At 37.9% G+C, this 16,373-nt stretch overlaps 1 protein-coding gene across 1 annotated transcript in view; it reads left to right on the top strand.

The window, feature by feature from the left end:
* Nucleotides 1–16,373, top strand: part of LOC133533513 (uncharacterized) — a 223,122-nt gene that overhangs the window by 204,479 nt on the left and 2,270 nt on the right. The window contains exons 24-26 of the mRNA XM_061872494.1: nucleotides 12,603–15,021; nucleotides 15,211–15,441; nucleotides 15,704–16,318. Coding sequence (XP_061728478.1) covers nucleotides 12,603–15,021; nucleotides 15,211–15,441; nucleotides 15,704–16,318 — 3,265 coding nt within the window. The remainder of the gene's footprint in view (nucleotides 1–12,602; nucleotides 15,022–15,210; nucleotides 15,442–15,703; nucleotides 16,319–16,373) is intronic.

Below are 16,373 nucleotides of genomic sequence, written 5' to 3'. Positions count from 1 at the left end.
ATTATAAGAGCAATTCTGTACCTAAAGCTCCTCGGTAGACGATGCCCCATGTCCAGACCGATACCGGACTTACGAGACGTGTCCAAACTTACCTATGAAGAGCCAAAGGACAAATCCTACTTCGACATTACTCTAGAGAAGATTTCCAAGAATCGTTCTAGCCGGAACTTAGCTCTTGGGACATTATGTGGGTGGATGACAGGGGGTGCTGTTATGAGGGTAGGGAAGATAGCAGCTTTCGGGCTGGGTGGGGGGGTATTGCTACTGCATTTTGCGTGTGAGTGGGGATATATTCATGTGAATTGGGAGCGCGTGAAGGAGGGTGTCCGGCAGAGTCAAGATATTGCGGATGCCGTCGTCGCCTTCGTGAGGAGGAACAGCTGTTATTCCGTTGGGTTTGTTGGTGGATTCTTCTTTGGTGTTGCGTCTACATGATTTACAGAAATGTTAATGGTTCGTGGAATTAATGCAGGTCTCTTAGATTTTGAGACCACGACTTAAGCGACGCGTAGACTGGCGAGAACTTGCATGCAATTTACGTCACATTACCGAATACTGAGGTCAAAGCATTCAAAAGTTTGATCAGATACCGCAATGAAAACTGCATGCAAGTTCTTGCTAATCTAAACCTCACTTTAGGTAGAAATAGTATTAGATTTTTTTGGAAATTTATTTACGAAGCATAGATAATGCGAGGTCCATGGTCCAGGTCCATGTTTTTGGTAAATACACACAAAAATGAATATTTGTAACTGTACAAAAATAAAATAATCGTACATTATATGAAAACTCATGGTTTATATTTAATACTTAGAGTTTGTGATAATACTTCGCCTGGCCCGCTCTAGACTGAATAGCCCAGGCTTATGTAGGTAATTCAGTTAGGAATCGCAAGATAATATTGGTAGTTGAATACATCTATGAACATTCTCGACACTGCTTGGTATCGAGAATTAGAATACATATCAAAACATGAGACAAAGTGTAAGGTCTGAGTGGACGCTGGAGATGGGCGTGCAGCGGGGGGGGGGCGTGCATGTTAAACAAATGCAAGCGTATAGGAGCGGCCTTAGTACACGCTGCTAAAATCACTTGTGAGACTGCCGCCACGCTGCACGCAGGTTCCACTCAGGCCTTACTAATTAATACTCCCATTATAAAGCGACAGTAAATTTTTATAGTAAATTGTTAGCCTTTGAGAAAGCAAGCAAGGTAGAAAGGCACCCATTTCTGACGAGGTATTTTGTATAGGCAGGTTTAAATTATGTAGGTCGCTTTATGTAGCTGTATACCTCGCGAGCATAACTTAAAACTGAATAAAACTATGGCTCCGCCGTATTGAAAAATTCCAAAATACTGATTCGACGAAAGAAAAACTTAAGCATCGAAGAACTGCGACCTGCAGAAGCGAACATCCGGACTTACAAAAGCATTTTTGCCCAGGTAGAAACGGGGACCTTCACTAGCGCTCGGACAATTAACAAAGAGCCACTTTCAGAGCATAAGAAATGAAAAAGTAAGTATCAGAATCATGAAGAATTAAATTGTTAATGTGAAACAAGAGCCTTCTGGTAAAGGACACATTTATCAACCTTTTCAGTGCGGATAAAGCAATTCTAGAAGATGTCTTTTTTTTTAATATGATACAATTTTGGTGCATCTTATGGCCCGATTAGAAGTTTAACATACGTCAGCATTTGCTCTAGATACGATATGGCTGTGTCAAAAGTGAAGTTTCTTCAAACAAAAACATCACTTTTGACACAGACAGATCTGATCCATATCGTATCTAGAGCAAATTTTTGACGCACATTAAAGTCCGGATCGGGCCGTTAGTCGCACAATTAAATTGGTATGAAATGAATGCCTGAAGATACTCTTACAGTAAGCATCTAATGACGTTTTTAAGTAAGTATATTCGTGATGTAGCGCCGCTACGGGCTTCGTAGCCGTCGTAGCGTCACGTGCTACGCTCATGGGCGTAGGCAGGGGCAGCTGCCATATATATATTGTAGTCTGAGTGCCATACAGCTCCATTTCCATCAGCGGTATAATTCGGAGCGTAAATATCTTAGATCTTCACATTGCATTGTACTTGCATTATTATATAATTACTACATCTGAATTGGACTTTGAAAAATAGTTCAATGTCAAGCTCACAGTTACGAGTATAGTCGATTGTTAACCACGGGTTGAAAGGCACTGGTTTCTGAGATATTTTGTCGCTCGATCGAAGTGATAGCGTCAATAGTTCGAGCCAGGATGGGTGCTTTTCGCACCCGAGTTAAACACTACTTTTCATTTCGAATACGAGGAATGTAAAATACACTTGTATTTTACAAAACAAAAATACACATGTATGTTACATTCCTCGTATTCGAAATGAAAAGTAGATTTTTTTATGATAGAGGAGGCAATCGAGCAGATGGATCACCTGATGGTAAGCGCTTACCGCCGCCCATAGACACCTGCAACACCAGAAGAGTTGTAAGTGCGTTGCCGGATTTAAAATGGGAGTACGCTCTTTTCTTGTAGGTTTGAAGGTCGTATCGGTCCGGAATTTGTTTATTTTTTGAGGGTACTTTCAGTTAACATTGTAAGTATAAAATAATCGTTACTTATGGAATCGGGAGTTAAATATCAGAACGGAAATTATACAACAAATCCATTTAGAACCGAGTTTTCATACCTATCTTAAAAAATGAAAAATAACGAACTACGAGAGTAAAACGCCTTAGGGCAGAAATATATGTATCACTTTAAGAGCACGACAATTGAAAATTTTTATTAAAAAATAAGGAACGCAGCCCGGTAAGGGGTGCGTTATTCTGTTCGTTAATTACCCCGTAAAAACTCGTGTTGCCTTCTAAATGTTCTCATTTTTTATGTCAATTGTATAATTCGCTAAATAATACCGGTACCTCTTCAATTAGCTAACCAAGGGCGGGTTTAAATCCAGCAAGCTGTACCCGCACCTTTTCATTACTTACACAATCAAATTGTTGCACATTGTTTAGATAAATACTTACCCACACTTTGTACCTAAGATGGACTACTTACCTACCTAATATTTACGATACGAAAAAAGTGCCAAAAATATGTATACACGACTTTATTGCCCATATATTAAGGTAGTGTATACATATTTTTGGCATGTTTTTCGTATCGATATTTTCAGACGTGACTGTACGTATGAATTGCTGTAAAAAGTAATGAAATAAACGTATTTGTATTAGTAAAAGTCTACATCTATACGGCGCTGGTATGTGGTTGCAACGGAGCATCAGCAGACCGAAAAGAAGATTCCGGAACATCAAAGACAAGGATAAGTAAAAATAAAGTCGAGGAAATACTTAAAAGTATTAAGGAAATCTGAAGACATGGCTAAGGCCATCTATGTACAGTCAGCATCAATAGTAGCGGATGAAACAACGCGCTGTATCTGATATTCCGGATAACTTTTCCAAATATAGATAAATCTCTTAAATGTACATTCAAAAGTATATCTTTTACCGTCTTAATTGTTCTACATATAGAACCACCACGTTTTGTTAAGCTGTTTCAGAATGGTAGATACTTTTGAAACCTTGTTTGATCCGCTACTTTCGATGCTGACTGTACTTACTTTAATCTCCTCAAAGAAATCAAAGGATGTAGCTACCCTAAGGGATACCTATTAAATTGAAGCATTATAGGTATATACAGGGCTTAAAGGATTATAATTATTATTGTAACGTCGCATTTAGTAAGATTTGGTTAGCAAGAAGTAGGATACATTTACAAAAAAAATCCTATAGAAACATAATATAATAATAATATAATTTACCTTTAGATAATTTTTTAAAAATAATTTATATAATACTTATTCTAAAACGGTATAACATATACTGTTTACATCCTTACAAACAAATATATGACCTAGTAGATGGTGATTAAAGTGGAGTAAAATGATATGTTCGATTATGTGTTATGACTTATGAAGCTTTTACCGGGCCTATAAGTGCATTTTCTGGACCAGCCTGAGGTTCCATATCGGTGGTTAGAAGGTTATTCACCCTGCTGGGCACCCAGTATACAGATGTTCAGTCCGTATCACACGAAGGCCGTTGATAGAGAAGGAACCTTAATACTTCATCACGATGTGCGCCCCATAAGTGTACGAAAATGAATGCCATCAGAAAAATTTACATCTACCTCCTACGTTGAAAACCGCCACAGCAGTTTTCCGTTAAATCTGGTTAGGTATATGTTATCACCCGACCATTATTTTGTTAGGGCATTCGACTTACATTCATATTTTTTGAAATAACTGATCTAATTTTTTTATTTTATTTATATAATTAAACCTCGCACGGTTTAGCAAGAGAACAAAATCGATAATTTCTTCGTAATCATTCATTTTCACTTAACGTGAACCATGATACATGGGGGTTGAACAGTAAAAAATTTCTATTGTCTAGCTAGACAAGAAGTGCTTATCTAATAAGCAGTGAGGCAAGTTTATTTGCTTAATGTAATGTAATGTAATGTACATTACGATACAAATGCGAAACGTAGGAAATTTGCAACAAGTGGCAATAAATTAAAACACGACCGAAAGAAGTGTTTTAAATCGACACGAGTTGCGAATTACCTTTTCGCACGTGTATTGTGCAACGTTTTACAGTAAGGTACCTATAAATTTAAAAAAAATTGGAAAAGTGAAAACCACTAGTTCGAGAAAACCAACTTTCCGCATGCTAAATAGCTACGGAAAGTAACACTTTTTGAGCAACTGTATTAAAATAGTTACGATACAAGTGCAGAAAATAGGAAATTCGCAACGAGTGGTGATAAATTAAAACACGATCGAAGGGAGTGTTTTAAATCGACACGAGTTGCGAATTAGGTAATTCGCAACTCATATATTCATATATTAGGTATTCGCAAGTGTATCGTACAACGTTTTACAGTTTAGAGTAAATATGGCTCTTTAAAGTTTCGACATAGGCACAGAGAATGCCCATTCCCGCACTCGTGCTGGAAAGTAGCACCATATGTACAGTAAAAGTTTTTTTCACCTAATGTTCATTAGTAACGCCATCTATTGGAGCCGAGGCTGCAGGAATGCAACTATAACTGTGTAAGTATGAGAGCTTACAGCCCTGCAGGGCTATTATGGTCGATTTTATAAATGATATGGCTGTATAAATGATAATATAACTAACATTTTATCCAGTTTTTATTGATTTGACGTCTTTTCCACTTTTGACAGCGATAGATGTTAAATGATTTACTGCATAACATGGTCGGTGGATAATTTGTCATTTGTCTAAATTTCTGACTTAAACTTAGTTGATAAGTGGATAAGTTAAATGATATAAATGACACTTGTCTAGATTTATATCGTTTTATAGCATTTATACCGTTTTGTCTACTTTTGACAGCGATAGACGGTAAATGGCAACGTTTGTTGAATAATTAAATATATAGTCGAGTTTTGACGGCTAGACTTTGATTATTTTATCCTAGTGCTCACTGGGTCACGATAAGTGCTCTTGTGCTATATAAATGGTGCAAAATACAAATTTTTGGAGTTAAATATCAGTAAGTATCTGTGTTTTTCATTATATATACAATCAAACTCATTTATTTACATATAACATTATCAATACATTTTTCAGGGATGGCAAGATATCATTTCTTCTTGGCAGCTGCTGCTATCGAAGAAAAACAAGACAGAAAACTTCAACGCCGGGCCATAAGGGATGCATGCAACCCGTTGGATAAGCCCGACGAGGAGTTATGGCGCATATATAGGGTGCGGAAAGAATTAGCACTCTATGTGTGCTGAACTTGACGCTGACCTCAAGCCTCAACATGGCGATGGATTGCCGGCACATCTTAAAGTAAAGATATAATGTTGCACTATTCCTCAAATCATTCCCGTTACCTTTACCACCTTGATCATAATCATTATTTCATAATGATATACCTACTTACAAGTCTTTGTTTTAGGTTTTAACATCACTGCACCTATTGGCTGACGGTAGTTACTAACGGGGAACTGGACAAGTCCATGGCTTGTCCATTGCTCAGTCTACCGTCAGCCGGTACTTGGATCAATTTGTAATTGTGGTGAATAGAAGGTATGTCCATTTTGGTACAGAATACCACTGACACCGGAGATAAGAAGGTAAAAAAACACGAGTATGGATGTGCAGTGAGACATATGAAGGCAAAAAGACGCAGTCAGTAACAAAATATTTATATTTATTTTCTTACGTAGTTTTTTAGGGACCATGAAGTACAAATGAGGCTTGAATGTGGATTTTTGTGGTATTTGTATTTGAAGTGTTTCTACCTAAATATTTCAATGCAGAATCATACCTTATTTTTGTTATTATATGCAACTTCTTTACCACTCTTACATATGTATTTATGTAAGTATTATTCAATGCTACGTGTAGCTAAAGTACCAAATCATGAAAGTGTTGGATTGTTTACAGACTCAAGGACACTTGGATAGTCTTCCCAGAAAATGAGAGGTGTTCAGGAGGCATATGGGGTTGCTAACATTTTAGGCACAGTAGACTGCACCCAAGTAAAAATATTTCCATAACCTTTACCGCATGGCGTACAGTTTCTAAACAGAAAAGGAATTCATTCGCTAAACGTTCAGTTGGTATGTAATAACTGCAAAATCATAATTAGAAATTTTAGAATAAATCGAATGGATGGACAGAATCGATATTTTCTTGTAAACCGTAAGATCGCCAAAGTAATCCCTGACAACACCAATGGGGATTACTTTGAATCGGGATTAGTACGTTTTGTTACAACTCATCTATCATTCATTCTGCTAAATCGGATACAAATAGGTAGTCAAATACTATTTTGTAATTTCTAAAATATTAAGAGATTACATATACATATAACCGTTGTTATAATATTTTAAGTATAAATATTTGTGAAATGTTTGACGTTTTCCGCGATTAGGTACATAGATACCCAGAGTCGTTCCATGCAAGTCACCTGTTAGTTTTACGTGATGTATCTGCAAAATTGCATGGACATTGGACACTTTATGAATAAATTAAATTTAGGTTTACCTACCATGTTTAGGGCTCCACTCCTCAAATTTTCTCTGCGGTGACCGAACACATACCCATGTACATGGATTTTTTTAAATGAGAGACTGGGGGCAGCTGCCTACCATATCCATTGAAAAAGTATTGTACCTACGTTGGTTGCTCTTAAAGACTAAGAATTGTTATTAGAGAAAAGTGGTTTACAAATACCTTAACTAGGATTCCTTGTGTTTCAGGCAGAAATGGACAATATGAATATTTTTTTAACTATTCACTTAATTATAAAATCTTAACGTCATAATGTGTTGAGAAAATAACTTGTGAGACTTCTAATTGTTTTTGCTGCAATTACCTTATATCTTGCGATTAGCTTAATCAAAGTAGTTTTAATGCAACAATATGATATTGTGATCAGAAATTTTAATATAAACTGACGATAAGGCACCGACTTCAAACATATTAGTTGGTAATGCATATACTTAAAAAAGTATAATATTTTATTTTATCCTTTTTGAAGTCGGTTTGTAAAAAGTTTTTTTGATTATTTTACTTTATTCCAGAAATCTTCCAATAAAAGGCGAACCTGAAGCGGAAATGGAAGGGGGCGCTGCTCGAGGGATGCATTACATGCAGAGAAGCGTGCCCAATTAATAAATAAATATTTCGCCTAGTATTATTTTATTTTGTTATGTTCATTAACACTACCTTCCTGAAAACATTCTGAGGAAACCGGACTAGCCCCAAGAGGTCATCCATTAATTAGATCACACGTTAAGGGGGAGAGAGGGGGTCAAGAAAATGTGACATGTTGTAACTAGAGGGAGGGGAAGTCATAAATTTTGTGACGTCATAAGTCATTCATTTACGAAATATAAGGTATACATAGGATGTTGCAGTTCATAGTTAACTGAGCCAAGCTAACAATAAGCACGGCATGGGATCGAATTTAAACGGTTGTGAGTCTAACTTTAGCAAAAAAGAAATATGACTAGCGTGAATGCTCACATGAACTAGACATGATTGAAAATGAAGACCTAATAGGTTCTCCTAAACATGTCGCACAAGTGTCAAAAATAACGTGAGTTAGTTAAACCGTAGTGTTTAACTTACGGTGTGGGCTGTCATTAGATAGGTCTTTTAAAACAAATATGGGTCTTTCATGACCATTTTTAGATAGAGATAATATTATAATAGATATAAGAAAGAAAAAAGAAGAGTCCCTCCCTCTAACTTTCGAACCATGTTGGGACCAAATAATATGACAAAAAATCATACATTCAACTTGGAACACACGACTGGCTATTGGCAGGTCTCGACATTATTTTTTTTTAAGAGCTCTCAGAGGATAGCTTGTTATGCAATAACTTTAGTTTTGTACTAATTTAAATTAAATTATGAGCAGGCTCAATCAAGGGGTTCTGGAGCTATATAAGAGCCTAGAAACCCAAAAGCTATTTGTGAGGGGTCTTATTGCTATTCTAGTCAACTTGTTTGCAAGAAAGTATGGTCGGCGGTATCAAATGAAAAAGCCCGGCTTACACGTTTTTGATATTGTTTTTAAATGTACCATTTTACATAATTAGCAAGATAAACGAATTCAAAATTACATAATATAGTCATTTGACAAGAAACGTAACCGTTTACCACAGATACGGTCTTTTTAAATCTCTATGGTGACTTGAAACTATACTCAAACACACCCAGTTTGGCAGTAGAAAAAGGCGCAAAGTTTAAATTTTATATGGGAGACCCTTTGCGCCTATATTTTTAAAAATTTACCGCCTTTTTTCTACTGACCAAGTTGCTGTACCAGAGTTTATCATTTTCCGAGTAAGTAGGTGCAACAAATGCAATCGCTATACATAATTTTTGGCAAACCGCGAGTTGTCAGTTCCGGGCGAAAAACTATTGAAGGAAAACTATAGCGAACTCTGCCGTATACTAAATCATCCACATCGCAATGGAATGCGGTGCAACGCCAGTGTGAAGACCGCCTTACGTTAATTTCACTCAATAGGCACAGTCCGTACCAAAAGTAACTCATCGTGTGAAATGTTGGAAATGATCTACACGCTTAATTTTGAACACCTTACACGCTTCACTACATTTGCCTGTCTTTCAAACCTTAAAACGTGCCTTCAAATCTAAGCGAGCAATGATTCCCCATTTGCTATGTATGAATTGTAGACACAACTTATCATTAAGCCAACTATTTATTAAAAGACGTCTTAATTAAACACAATAAGAATCTATTTTGCAAACTCTTAAATCATGGATAACTTTTAACTATCAATGTCAAATGTGGATAAGTGGTAATATGTCATTTAACCAACTATTCATTAAAATACGCTTTAAGTATACTTGTTTACAATTTATTTTTCAAAAGCACAAACCATGGATAATTTTTAACTGTTAATGTCATATGAAGATAAGTGGTAGAATGTGATTTAATCATCTATTCTTTAAAAGACGCCTTAAGGCATAGAGTTTAAAATTCATTTTTCAGAACCTCAAAATATGTCGCGCTATCATTAGTCAATTATAGGTTACCCTCGTGACTTTATACCGAATTAAGTCACTTATCAGATAATCGCCAATCCAAGCATTAAATGATTAATGATATAATGACAAAACCATCATAGGCCGGCTGGTAGGTGGCAATGTACAGTGAGCTGCGAAATTGCATGGCGAAATTATGAATGAATGTACTTGAAAAGGCAAAGTTAGCTATAAAATCAACTTTTTATGGACACCCTTGGGGGAGTCTTGTTCAGTGCAAGGAGTATGATGGTACTTGGTAGAGCCTCCGACCCCCATCGTCAATTGTGTCATACGTTAAAGTGCACGTGGTACTGTACGTAGGCTACTTTTTATCGCGATGGACGCGATGATAGGCTACGTCGTCCGTCATAAGCTTGTAGGATTTAACAACTGAAGACGCCTTGTCTGTAATTTTCTGTACAAAACAGTCTGCCGATTTTTGCGGGGGAGAGGCACGTCAAATGTATGACTAGTTGTACGTAACGTACAAATAGCCATGTCAGATTAACGTCAGTCCATACAATACTTATGACCATTGGCCGAGGTTCTTGATAGAGGGGTAAGCTTCCGGTTGTTAAATCCTCCAAGGTCATAAGCATACCTACATTCTACAAGCTACATACAGCGAATACCTAATGTCTTGATTGATGAAGAGAGATCAAAGAGCACTGCGACCTGTAAAAGTCTCCCAGCTTTGAGGTGAGGTATCAGATCAACCAATGGCAATAACTTTTTTGACATTGACTGGGATATGGTGATAATGATAACCTACCCGACACACAGTTCAGTTGGTTATTCGCACTTGTTACCACCAAGTTGTTACCAGTGGTAACTACTGGAATTTTTTCCCCACCTTTTACCACTGGTAACAACTGACGGGGAGAAAACCTACTAGTTACTACTAACTTTTGGGTTGGTTAAAAAAAATCCCATTTGTTACCACTGGTAACAACTTGGTGGTAACTAGTGGGAATTCACATTAAGGTTGCAGAATTACAATAGTCAAATAAGCTAATGATTGTACAGATTTATTTAAATTAAATGTAGCATTATTCATATCATGGTCATATCCTGATCGATTTAAGTCAAGTGAAACTAACCGTGAATCATTCAAAACTATTAAAAATACCTATCTCCTAACTAACGCGCCAAGTTAACACATTTACTGCCAGCGAATCGTAAGGCCAGGACTAGGACTCTCTTTTCGTAGACGCTCTTCGCCACAAAACGGAAAAAACGCGTTATCGGCTACAAACGTCGCGCGCGCTGACAGTGTTAAAAGCGTGCAAAAATAATTCAAAACCGTAAGAAGACGAACACCATCTTGATTTTTCGGAAATGAAGCGGAGATATGTCCAAGTTCTACATCAAAAAGGTTGAAGACCCAAGGCACAGGAGATCGGTATCTGCCGCGTATGTCTCTTCATTGAGAACGAAGGATAAGCTTTCATACAGACAATTTATATAAACAAACCTTGCTTTTGCATTGCCACTTCGCTTGGTTAAAAATTGCGTAATTTAGAGAAAGGCGAATGGAACGAATGGTGTACGAGTGGAGGATAGGAACTGTAAATTTAAAAAGATGCTGACGGTTTCCTGTAAATTGGATATGATCAGGTGACAACTATTAAAATTTAAAACATAATATGTTAGCTTTAAACACCCATGGCAGCCAGGAACACAAGGATCTAGTCACACATACTCATAAAACCAGAGCACTAACCGCCGGCAAATATGAAGTACCTTGGATGTATAAATTACACGGAGATGGGACACTTATGGAACGTTTACTTACCCTATTTACTGATATAAGTAATACGAAATCCCAAATTTATGCGTCTGAAAAGGTATCTCTTGGATACTCTATGGGGGATGTGTTCCCCTATGGAGTATTCATGGCATACCCGCTTAAGTATTCGAACTCACAATGCAAGCCTATTATAATATTAATTTAATTAAGTATACTTAAATAGTGAGACGTGAGACTGATACCTGACTCCACAGTGAAACTAAATGTAGTTTTGTAGAGCTTTGTTCATAACAAAAAATTACTTCTTGTAATAAGTAAATGAAAAAAAAAATCCACTAATTACTAAATTAAGAATCATAGTGATTCGTGTTAGTACCGAAATAAGGTTAATTTATGTTTAATTTTTTATTGTTATCTGAAGACGTGCCAACACGACGTGTGGTTGTGTGCATGGCCTTTACCAGGGTCAGGGTAGTGATGCGACCTCACATCATGGGAAGGCGATGAAATTAACCAAAATGGACGCCAATTTTGAGCTGTGCTAGCAGTGGGGCGGTACAGAGCGTACGGTGGGAGGGACAATGAAATGAACTCATTTCAGACGCCAATTCGGAGTGTTAGACTCTAAACGCTAACGGGAGGACTCACTCTTTCCTGCCAAAATTTGATCTTGCACTAGTTTCACCACCTAAAATAATTGTTAGTGCCGCCAAGGCGGGGACGAAGCTATACTCGGACGATGGACCAAGCTTACTGCACAGAAATTTCTGTAACAGAGTGTGGAAACGACAATTTCCTATGGAAATATTAATTTCATAATGGCGCGCTTCACTTTGACGTAGCCAAGTCGGAGCAGAATTAGCGTAGACTCAACATTATTTTTCTGCCCTCCGGCCGAAAAGCGTCGACTGTTGTCCCGTGGCGCTAAAAGAAATTGTCGAGCAGAAACATAGTATCCTACACCACACACCTCGGTCAGTAAAGAGAAAAGCCTCAAATCACATGTTTCTCGAACTCGGCATTACATGAAATCGGACACATATCTTACATTACTGACTAGATATGTAATACCTATACTATGTCAGGTCAATGCTTTGTAGTGGCTTGTAGTGTCCGTAGTACGCCATCCCTCTCCCGTATGCATGTTTTCAGTTCAACTTAAACTAAGTTGTTTGAATGGATATTTACAACTTTAATCACCTACTTACTTACTACAATATTTTTTTTATTATTATTAATAGTACAGATTTCATTGCAATTTTTTGATACAAGTCTATTTTTTTTCTACAGGTAGACCGAGCCACCCCGTCGTGACACCCCCGCCCGACCCCTCGCACATACCCCCTGAGCCACCTCCTAAACCAACAGAATCCTACAAACAAGACGACATTTTTTTAGAAAAACCCTTCCTTCCATCGAAGCCTATTTCTCACTCACCAAAAATATCCCCATCGTCTATTCCAAACCCCAGCCCGAGCGTAACCACGAACAAACAAGTGGAACCAGGATACCCTAGCTACGGAGGATACCTTTATTCCATTCCGGGGTATTCTGCTTTCCAACCCGTCTCCTACCAAGGTATAATGCCACCAAACCAGCATGCACCTCAAGCCCCGGCCGACTTTTCCTTCCCACCAACTACTAAAGAAACCGTCGAGGAAAAGAACGAAGCAAAACCTGATGAACCAGCAAAAGTAGACACTCCAAAGGAACAAGATTTTGAAGAACATTTCACACCTGAAATTATACCTGCTGCGTCCATTTCTGATCCCAAACCTCAATCAGTTGAGTCTAAAATGAGCATTACTTCACTATCGCAGGGATCTGGAGCAACGGTAACCATTCCTTCGCACGCGAACACTAAAGATGCAAAAAAGAAAACCCCAGAAAGATTCAGCCTTAAAACTAGCATACCTATCAGTAAAATTGACATGAAATGTGTTAGTAATCCTCCAGACGCGATATACCAAAATGCTATCAGTAAAAAAATTCAAGCACCATTCAATCCAGCTTTTCAAAATCCAAAAGACAATAGACTTGAAATACAAAGTAATATAGTAATAAAGAATGCACAGAGTGAACCTGAGGTGAAACCAGAAGTACCAATGCCTACTAGCAGTACACTGCACCCGACAGTGACGACTTGTAACAATAACATCAGTGCCCTGTTAAACGCGGCAGAGACCATTAACAAAACAGATAATCAGTTTTGGAAAACAGAGGCGAAATCAGTCTCACCGACCGAAGGGACAGAGCTCCCGACATCAACACCACAAGTGCCAGTGACTGCAACAAAAACTATCTACAACCCTGTCACTACTGAAGCTAGTAAGCTAAATTTTACAAACAAACCACCTGACAATCCGTACGGAGAGCAGAAAAATCAGATTCTATTTATTCAAAATAAAAACACATCTAATCCCAAAATGTTGCTGACGATCCAGCAACAAAACCCACAGGTTTTACTACAAAGAAGTAACTTCGAGTCAAAAAACCTGCAAGCTCCTTCACGACTATCTGGTCAAATAAAGAAAAGTAAAGAAGAGCACATGAACGAGAACGGAACCTCGTCGAAGGTAGTGGCCCTAAAGAGGTTGCACCAAGAGAACTGCGATGAGAACGATTTCGAGAATTTGATCACAGAGAACCAGATATATGGAAATAAGATAGTCGTGAAGGAGAAGTCGGGAACACTTCAAGAACAAGACTTGAAAAAGAATAAAGACAAACAGACACAAGAAACTAAGAATGTTGTGTTACAACCAAATTTTTTATACTTAAGTAACGTACAATTTCCTGCCAATTTAATGATGATTAAAAATAATAAAATCGGTCAAACAGCAGATTCCAAACCAAATAAAACCGCTGTCAATGAGAATAAAACAAACGATGCTAATCATGTCAGTACTGAAACAAATAATATCAAAAGCATGAAAACCCAAAACGTGGCAACTAGCAAAGAAATACATGTACTCAAATCAAGTAACAATGTTTTACAAACGTTAGCAAATAAAACTAATAAAACAGATATAGTTTTTCAAACAGCCAATCAAAAAGTTATAATGAATCCTCAAATAGTATATCAAGTCCCGATGATTGTAGACCCTGATAACAAAATAAACCAACCATTTATCAACAGGGAATATCCTAAATTCGTCACGCAAAATAAGAAAGAGTTTCCTAAGCCCCTCGACACAAGCAAGTCAGATAAATTATTTATTGCATGTCCATACCAAATGGATTCTAAATTACAACCAAAAATAGTGATCACAAATATTAGACCCAAAATTACTAAAGTTGAAGAAGTTAGTTCATTAGATATGTATGAGAAGAGAAGACGCATACGTCGACTAAAATACCTATCTAACCGTGAGACCAAAGAAACACCGAAGTCTGAAATTAAAAAGGTCCCAGAGAAAGCAGATAATCTTAGGAATATCATAACTCCTGACAAAATGAAAGGAGAAATTTACAAAGAATTTGCAAATACCAAAATCAGGATAGAAGAAGACAGCAGCGACAGTGACAGCGATTACGGAGAAAACGAGCTAAAAGAATATAATGCCATAATATATGAGTTTAGCAAACCAAACGAAGTTGAGACTGGAAAGATTGAATTTTTAGCCAGTTTTCGACTGGCGACTAAAGATGCTTTTAAAGGTAAATATATCAGATGAAAATTATATGACGTTTATTTATTTCCGACATAAAGCATGTTTCTCTTACTAGAAACATTTAAATACGCTAGACATCAATGATGTCAGATAAAAAGCAATCAGGCTAATGGTACTGCATTTTGTTATTAGAAAATAATGAAAATATATACAACACCTTATAATTGGTTTCCAGAAAAGCAACTAGATCGGGAAGAGCGGAGCTTAAGCCGAGACGCGGTAGCTTCGGCCTACATCACGGCGGGCCGCCTGGACAGGCTGTGTCGGGAGGAGGCCTTGGAGCCGCCAGCACCGGATGTAAACGTAGCAGTGCCGCCCCGGGGCCCGGACGAACAACAGAGTACGCAGAAACAGATGTTCCTCACGCAGTTGCAGCTCACGCAAGTGCCTCCGAAGTATAAAGATGGTGAGGACTTTAATAGTTAGATATTACGTATCTGTGTCCAATCAGTCGAAACATGTTAAATGCATAGATAAGAGTATGGAGATGAAATTATAAACTGTTTAAAATAGTAATTGTACACGTGGTGACTAAGTGCTATTTATTTTGTAGCAAAGTCATCAAACCATCAGATCAGTCAAGTTATGTAACGAATCACCACCCAATTTCCAATTCCGGTCAACTCAAAATATAAGAGCAATTCAAATGTTCTATTTCTCATTTCCAGGGTATGAAAAGGCGTGGAAAGTTATATTGCAAGAAAGAAAACGCAGAAACGGAACAATCCAAGGAGACACCGCAAAGAAACGTCGCTCCCATAACGAAATAGACCTGGATCCGGACGGGCAGCTGCAGCTCTTGACCGAGATCAAGAAATGTGTCAACGAGAACAACAATCTCATTAAAAAGCGATTGGATTCCTCCTGTGACGACGGAGAAGGTGATATCCACGCGTTAGCAGAAAAGAACTTCTCCGAGCTAGATAGGCTTTCCAAAATGGCTGATAGAAGTGTGAAGCTATACAGTGGCGTGGACTCTCGCAAACGCGATCTAAACCCTGGATTCGACAGTGAGAACATCCAAAAACCTATTAAAGTTGAACAGCCGTACTTAAATTATCCTAAGATTAATATACCTAATATATCTAAGATAATATCTCTGAAGAGTGTGCCAGAGTCGGCAGCGGGGAAGTCGAGTCAGGCGACGTCAATGGACGAGCCACCGAGTTCGGCCGCGGGAGTTGGCTTGGAGAGCGAGCGACGCGAGACTGCCTGCCAGGTCGAGGAACCTGCTTGGCCTGGCATCGAAGCTCTCATCAGAAATTATAAGGAGTTTGAAGCAGGTAATATTCTTTATTTACTCCATAATAACTACTAGTAGTTACCTCCGAACCAAGT

This window comes from Cydia pomonella, unplaced genomic scaffold, assembly GCF_033807575.1.
Source record: "Cydia pomonella isolate Wapato2018A unplaced genomic scaffold, ilCydPomo1 PGA_scaffold_173, whole genome shotgun sequence".
In the NCBI taxonomy this organism is placed as follows: domain Eukaryota; kingdom Metazoa; phylum Arthropoda; class Insecta; order Lepidoptera; family Tortricidae; genus Cydia; species Cydia pomonella.
This window is presented reverse-complemented; position numbering and strand designations above follow the sequence as displayed.